The 8,452-nt window shown below is 26.8% G+C and overlaps 2 protein-coding genes across 2 annotated transcripts; both read right to left on the bottom strand.

Moving 5' to 3' along the window:
* Positions 1-696: 696 nt before the first annotated feature.
* LOC148200175 (uncharacterized) lies at positions 697-1,292 on the bottom strand. Its single transcript, XM_088112501.1, has 3 exons — positions 1,239-1,292; positions 1,077-1,145; positions 697-910 (listed from the first exon to the last, which is right to left on the bottom strand). Exons 1-3 carry the CDS (start codon positions 1,290-1,292, stop codon positions 836-838), a joined length of 198 nt encoding a protein of 65 aa, XP_087968627.1. The 3' UTR covers positions 697-835.
* Positions 1,293-5,228: 3,936 nt separating this feature from the next.
* On the bottom strand, positions 5,229-5,685 carry LOC148200174 (uncharacterized). The gene is made up of 3 exons (XM_088112500.1): positions 5,632-5,685; positions 5,471-5,539; positions 5,229-5,303 (listed from the first exon to the last, which is right to left on the bottom strand). The coding sequence occupies exons 1-3, from the start codon at positions 5,683-5,685 to the stop codon at positions 5,229-5,231; spliced, it is 198 nt and encodes a 65-aa protein (XP_087968626.1).
* Positions 5,686-8,452: the final 2,767 nt, after the last annotated feature.

Genomic DNA, 8,452 nt, shown 5'->3' with positions numbered 1-8,452 from the left:
AAAACATAAATGTATCTCATTAAGACTAGACAACAAAAAATGTTATATTAGGTTATTAATGTTAAACGGTTTAAGAAAGACAGTTAGTCTAACATAAGAAAATTATTCTTGTGATTAAGTTCTACTTTTACTTCTCTTGACATTGCTCTTAGTTTTTTTTATTAATTTTATTAATATAAGAAACTCATTAAATATATTATAGTTTTTAATTTTAAAATAATAAAACAAATGTGTAACCTCACTTATTTTAGTCTAAGCCGGAAAACATAATAGAGTTATGAAATATAAGCAACTAAATTGAGTTTTTTTTTATCAAAAGATAAACAAAACTGAATAAAATAAATAAAATACATTTTTTTTATATTTCAAGTTACAATTGGAATTATGATCAAGTTAAAAATGTTTCAATTCATCAAAAACAAATAGGAAACAAATGGTTTGCCCTAAGAATTCCAAATTGTATAGAATTTAAAACAAATAGTAGGATTGAGAAGTAAGTTAACAGATGGATAAACTTGTTTGATCGTTGAAAGGAAACATGAAATAGTATATATATAATCAATTGCTAGATCTTATTGTAACCTTGTTTTAGAACCATTCAAATTTAAAACTTTGAGTATTTGATCATTAAAGAATCTGGATTCCCATATCAAAGAAAAATGGTCACATTTAAAATAAAATGAAATGATGCTTCTACAAATAGAAATAAGATGAATACATATGAAATAAAAAAAAAGAATAATGTTTCTACAAAATATGTAGATTAACCGGAACAATGTTTATTGATGGAAGAGAAGTCGATTATAATTAACCATTAACCATCCCTTTAGCTTTATTAATTCTTTGAATTCAAAGCACTCTTGATAGAATCAGCAGCCCCTTGTGCCTTTTCCTTCATTTGTTGTCCACCCTGTACACAACAAAATATACTCACTTTTATCATGCATCTTAATTTCTAATCCAACAACCATACAAAACTCTATTACATTCATATATCTATATGAATATTGCTATGGATTAAATGTTATGATATGATTTGATTTGGATAAAAGTTGAGAAATAAAGAATAGAAGAACCTGTTGCATAGAGTCTTGAGCAGAATGAGCAACATCACTAGCCTTGTCCATCATGTTGCTAGCCTTTTCCTATAATATTATAAAAAAATTGTCAATGTTTTTTTGAATATCGAGAACGCATGAACATCAACACACTAGAAAAATAAGAGGTTGAAGGTAGACCTGAGCTTGGCCCTTGGCTTGCCCAGCATTGTAGCTCGCGTTTTGGGAGTCCATCTTGTGTTTTAGATTGTGAATGAAAAATCAAATGTTGTTAATGAGTATTAATTTTTCTGATGCATACTTTCCAACTCTTTGTTGTTGTTTATATAGTTTCTCAATGTATTGCATCTTTCAACAAGTGTTTATTCTCCTATTTTTTTTGCACAAATTGTGATTCACACATTTTTCTCCTTCATTTGTGTTTCCAAAAACACATGTCAAACCAATTTTAGAAAGTATTTTTGGCACTTATTATCAGCATATATATATATATATATATATATATATATATATATATATATATATATATATATATATATATATATATAAGTAGAAATGTTTCATTCCTTAAACATTAGTGATTTTAGAGAGAGGTAATATACCATTAATAAAATTTCTTGAATATTTAAAAACTAATAAAATTTATTGAATATTTAAAAACTAATAAATTTTCTTTTATTGAGAGAATAAGTATTTAATTATCTAGATATTAAGTGACTTGTCCTTCTTAAGGAGTGAGGGGCACTAGTGCAAAAACAGCGTATAACGTCATGCGTTTAACGTCCAAAACCAACGTTAAAAATAACCGGTGGTTTTTATAAATAAATGCAATTGTAGAACGTCAAAGCCCCATTCAATTCGACGTTCTATGATGGTAATTATTTAAACCAGCGCGTCATTGTCTTTCTTCTTTCTTTTTTCTTTTAAACAACAAATAATACGTTGAATTCTGTAAGGGCTTCGACGTATTATTTGTCAGCCAGAAGCCAAAAAGTAATCCTTTTTAATTCTTTTTTCTTTTTTCTTTTAAACCACATATAATATGTCGAATTTTGTAGGAGCTTCGACGTATTATTTTTCAGCCAAAAGTTTTCGCTTTTTAATTTAAGCGGGAGATTGAAAATTCATTCACTTTATCTTAGCGTGCGAGACCCTCTTCTCTTCTCAAACTTTTCTCGAACGAATTTTGACAACCATCACATGTAATCTTTCTTTCATTTGATACAAATGCATGTTAATTAACTACTTTATGTATAATTTTCGTTTTTTTTAACCGATTATTTTCGTGTTCTTGTCTTCATAGGCGCATTCTGCTTTCTCTCTCACTGATGGAAACACTTTATTCCGACGAACCCACCTTTTGAACGTTAGTTTTCGTTTTTGTTTTGAAGAACTTATTTGTTGAACTTGTTTGTTGTTGAACTTGTTTGTTCTTGTTATTTGGTTGAACTTGTTTGTTGTTGTTGTGGTTTGATTGAACTTGTTTGTTGTTTGTTATTGTTGTTTGTTGTTGATACTATACTACACGTTCATAGTTCATGCTTTATAAAATACCAACAACTAAAATTTGTTGTTTTTCTATTTTTCAGGGTCTCGTAGAGTTGTAAAGAAGGATCACAATTAATTTAAAAAAACAAAAAAATTGCTTAACGTCGAATATTAACAAAATTCGATGTCAATTTGATTAACCTTGAATTTTTTAAATTCAACGTCAATTTAACGTCTCCTAATATGACGTTGACCTCGAATTCGACATGAAAGGCCAAAAAACAACGACATTATACGATATTTTTGTACTATTGGTGGTACAAAAGGTTCAAGATAGTAAATATATTCTTTTATGTGCTTACGTAAATTGTCATAATTAAATTAGAAGATTTGTATAGTTAACAATTTTATATGTATTTGATCACATTAACTTTTATTAAAGTTTAGAATAGTTTATGTATTAAATGATTAAGATACTATTCGAAAATCTGTCATGAATTTTTTATACAAGGTCTTTATTACAATAAATAAATTAATTAAATTTTTCAAGTGAAAAATGCTTTTTTTTTGTTATGCAAGTAGATAATTGAATAAATACATAATATTTTTAAGAGAAAAATGGACTTTTTATGATATTATATCTAATTTTCAGAAAATATAATACATTTTATGATGGTCAAAACTATATCTATCATGAAAAGTGCTACTTCTATGACAATTGTAACCAAAACCATACTAGAAAGTATGATTTTTTTATTACGACTAGGGTGAATTACACATAAATGACATATTTCAATATTTTATATATGATAATTTATTAAAATTGATATAGAAAGTGGTTTTTTTTATAATGATTGTTCAACTATCATAGAAATTAAAGATTTTTTATGTTCATTACATGTTGACTCAATTGACATAAAAAGTCCAATTCAATTGTCATACGTTGTTGATATATTAGTGATTTTTAGCAATGGGTGGTAGCCTTTTAGTGTAACAATTTTCTTTTATTTATAATATATATATATATATATATATATATATATATATATATATATATATTATAGAAAAAACGATCCATTGTATGATGGTTAAAACTATACATATATCGAAAATGTTATTTTTATGATAATTATAAATAACCAAATCATCATAGAAAATATAATCTAGATAAGTGAAATTTTAATTGTCATAAAAAAAAGTAGGGTGCAAAGTATGGCAAATTTCAACACATTTTCTATTATAAATCTTTAAAACTAACATTGAATTATCTGTAAGGGTTATTCAACTATCATAAAAAAAAAAGCAACATTTTTCTATGTTAGTTGTAGCTATGTCACCTTTAAAATTCATGTAAAAAAGTCTATTTTAGTTATGTATCATTACACACTTTTATCTTCATTTGATACAAAATATTAGTGTAAAATGATTATAAAAGTGTAAATTTTTGTATTTTTTCAATAAAAAAGAAAATAAAAAGTAAATAAGGATAGTATCAAATGAATGTAAAAAATTTAAGTGTGTCTAATAATATTTTTTTTAATCATTATAAAAACTTTCTTTATTATTTGGTGGTAGCTTCTAAGTAACAACTTTCTTTTTCATACTCACTTTGTTATATATAAAATATCTTATATTCTAACGGTCCTTTCTTATATTGATAATACTAAATTTAAAATACCCTTTTAGAAAGTATTTGATTAATTTATATTGATAATACCAAATTTAAAGTACACTATTAAAAAATATTTGATTTATTGTGTTAAAATCTTCATTGAAATTCTTATGTCAACTTTTGTATATTCTATAAGTCTTACAATAAAGAAGAAATTTGTCTCTTCTATAATAAAGTGTTGAGTGTTATCTTTGACTAATGAAACTTCTTATCGTATATTACATGAAGTTTTAGTGACGTTAAACATTGTAAAACTGATATTCTAATGATTATTTTTCAATTTCATTTGTCAAGCTTAAATCCATAAATGAAAATTTTAGTTTATTTATTATGACAAAAAGATAAATGTATCTCATTAAAACAAGACAATAAAAAATGTTATATTAGGTTATTAATGTTAAACTGTTTAAGAAAGTAGACCATTAGTAAAAAATTATTGAGATTGAGTTCTACTTTTACTTCTCTTGACATTGCTCTTAGTTTTATATTATTAATTTAAGAAATTCATATTAAGTATATTATAATTTTTAATTTTCAAATAATAAAACAAATGTGTAACCTCGCTCATTTCGGTCAGTCGGAAAATACATTAGAGTTATGAAATATGAGAAACTAAATTAAGTTTTTCTAATAAAAGATAAATAAAACTGAATAAAATAAATAAAAGACCGCTTTTTCATATTTCAAGTTACAATTGTAATTTGAGTAAGTTAAAAAGGTTTCAATTCATTACAAAACAAATAGAAAAAGAAATGCTTTGCACCAAAATTCCAAATTGTTTGCCTAATAGAATTTAAAACGAAATGTAGGATTGAGAAGTAATTTAACATCTTGTTTGTTTCTTGAAAGAACTCAACATGAACTAGTATATATATTATCAATTATAAATAAGATTAATTTATCTCAAATAAAAAAATATGTTTCTACAACATATGTAGATGAATAGAAACAAGATTTATTGAAGGGAAGGGAAGGGAAGTCGAACATAATTAATTATCCATTTGGCTTCATTAATTTTTTGAATTCAAAGCACTCTTGATAGAATCAGCAGCTCCTTGTGCCTTTTCTTTCATTTGTTGTCCACCCTGCACACAACAAAATACACTCGCTTTTATCATGAATCTTAATTTCTAATTCAACAAACATGCAAAGTTTTATTACATTTGTATATCAATATGAATATTGGATCGAAGATGAATGTTACGAGATAATTTGATTTTGATAAAAGTTGAGAAATAAAGCATAGAAGAACCTGTTGCATGGAGTCTTGAGCAGAATGAGCAGCATCACTGGCCTTGTCCATCATGTTGCTAGCCTTTTCCTGTAATACCATAAAAAATTTGTCAATGTTTTCTAAATATCCATCATGCATGAATATCAACATGCTACAAAGAGAAGAGGTTGAAGGTAGACCTGAGCTTGGCCCTTGGCTTGCCCAGCATTATAGCTTGCGTTTTGGGAATCCATCTTGTGTTTTAAACTGTGAATGAAAAATCAAGTATTGTTAATCAGTGTTAATTTTTCTTATGCATATTTTCTTACTCTTTATTATTGTTTATATAGTTTCTCAATATGTTGCATCTTTCAACAAGTGTTTATTCCTCCTCATGTTTTCTAGTACAAATTGTGGTTCACACTTTTTTCTCCTTCATTTGTGTTTTCAACGACACATGTCAAGCCAATTTTGGAAAGTATTTTTCATATTTATGATTAACAAATATATATATATATATATATATATATATATATATATATATATATATATATGGGTGTTTCATATCTTAAATATTTGTGACGTTTAGAGAGAAGTAATATATAATTATTAAAATTTCTTGAATATTAAATAATTAATTAATTTTATCTTTTATTCGTGGAATAAGTATTTGATTACGTAGATATTAAGTGACTTATCTTTGTTAAGGAATGAAGTGTTACAAAGGGTTCAAGATAGTTAACGTATTCTTGTAAGTATTTGTCGTAAATTATCATAATCGAATTAGAAAATATTTATAGTTAACAATTTTATATGTATTTGATCACATTAACTTTTAGTTTAGTAAATAGTTTATGTATTATTAAATATATAAGTTTAGAATAGTTTATGTATTTAAATCATTAAAGATATTATTTGAAAATCTGTCATAGAAGTGAATTTTTTATATAAGGTCTTTGTCATGCAAGTGGAGAAATGAATAAATAAATAAATAAATTTTTTTAAGAGAAAAAATACATTTTTTGTTACGCAAGTAGAAAATTGAATAAAAAAATATCTTTTTTAAAAGAAATTGTTATGTCATTATATATAACTGTTACAGAAAACAAATACATTTTACTGCGAGTATAATTTTAACTGTCACAAAATGTAGGGTGAAAGACATGTAAATAACATTTCAATACTTTTTACATAACAAATCCTTAAAACCAACATAGAAAATGAATTTTCTATAATGATTCTTCAACTATCATAGAAATTAACGATTTTATATGTTTATTGTATCTATATATTGACTCTAAAATCAACACAAAAAGTTCATTTTAATTTTCAAAGTGTTTGCTATATTAGTGATTTTGATGAGTTGGTGGTAGCCTTTTAAGGTAAAAACTTTTTTTTTGGCACTCATATGTTATATATATAAAATACCTTGTATTATGAACATCCCTTTCTTGTATTGATGACAACAAACTGAAAATACATTTTTCAAAAAAGAAGAAGTTTAGTTTGCTGTGTTAGAATCTTCATTGAAATTCATGAGTCAATCTTTTGTGCATTTTATACATACTTACCCGTTGAAAAAGTAATGTGTACATTGAACGTTACATCTTTACATAATGCATTTTATTATATTATATCTCATTATTCTAAAAAAAGCTTTTGATATTGTTTAATATATTTCGATTTAAAAAAAAAACAAAATCTATTCAATAGTGACATTTTTGAAATTTTTGTACAACTATAAGCTTCCACTATAAAATAATTCAATCATATTTTGGTATATGATTTGATTTTTTAAAGAATCAATGTTTATAATTTTTGCAAATAATTTTAAAATTTTTACTTGTGGCATTTTTATAAATATTTACACAACTATATGTCTTGGTTCTTTAAAGAATCGAGTCTTATTCATCTCCTAAGATTAAAATTACATTTTCATCGAATTTTTTTTCATTTGTGTCACATCAATTTTTCACTATAAGATCTACTTTGCTCCCTTCCTCATCGCCAAACACGAACTACATTGTCACTTTAGTCATCATTCTTTCACTCTCTTTCCTTCCCTTTCTCGAAGTGTGTCGCCGCATTGACACTATAAGCATCCCTTTTCTTCCCATTTCGAAAACGGTTAAAAGTTCGTTCTTTTGTCTTGTATTTTATTTTCTATTTCATAATTTGTTGTTCCCAATGAAAATACTTTTTCTAATCTCTTTTATTTAATGTGGAAGTGAAAAAGTTAGTGATGACTCTATTTCTTAATAGAAAACATGTTGTTTCTGCTGAATGGGACTGGGGAAACTCCTGCTGCCTCCGCCCGGAAACACTCATCCGCCTCCAATCGGTTCCTTCTTCCTTCGTTCCTAACGCTCGCTCTCTTCCTCTCTCCATGCTCGTCCTCCACGCAAAGGGGTTGACCTGCAGGAAACACTCCGACGCTCAAGTCAGAATGGGCTTTTAGCAAGTCTATGTAATTATCACAGAAAGAACAGAGAGTTTACCTTCTCCTTTGACTGCTATTTATATGATTTCAGAGAATATTCCCCATTAATTTACCTTTTAATGACTTTCAATGCGTACCTTAAATACTCGACAATGACCGTTACCTCATTAACTAATTATTCATGAACCTTCAACTGCTGTCCCCCCACTAGTAAAAAATAGGCTTTTTAACTCGCCTAATAGGCTTCGGTTAAAGGAAAACCGAAGCATATACATAAGCGGTGGCAAACTTGTAATTTAGACGAACTTATATACTCCGGTTCTGAAAAAACTGGTGTTGAAATAAGTTTATGCCTCGTTTAAATAGGACCGAGGCCTAATACTATGTGTTTTGTCCTGATACGCTTCGGTTCTAAAAAGAAGTGGTGTTGAAATAGGTTTATGCTTCGGTTAAAATAGGACCGAGGCCTAAAATTTCACAGCTTTTTTACCTGAACTACTGCTGCTCTCAAAACCTACCTTTCTCTAAAACTCTACCTTTCTCTCAAACCCTACCTTTCTCTCAAACCCTGCTCACTTCTT

The sequence above is a fragment of the Vigna umbellata genome, chromosome 4, assembly GCF_029865625.1.
Source record: "Vigna umbellata cultivar VRB3 chromosome 4, Vumbellata_1.0, whole genome shotgun sequence".
Taxonomy (NCBI): Eukaryota; Viridiplantae; Streptophyta; class Magnoliopsida; order Fabales; family Fabaceae; genus Vigna; species Vigna umbellata.
The sequence above is the reverse complement of the archived record's forward strand: the minus strand, read 5'-3'. Positions and strand labels throughout refer to the sequence as shown.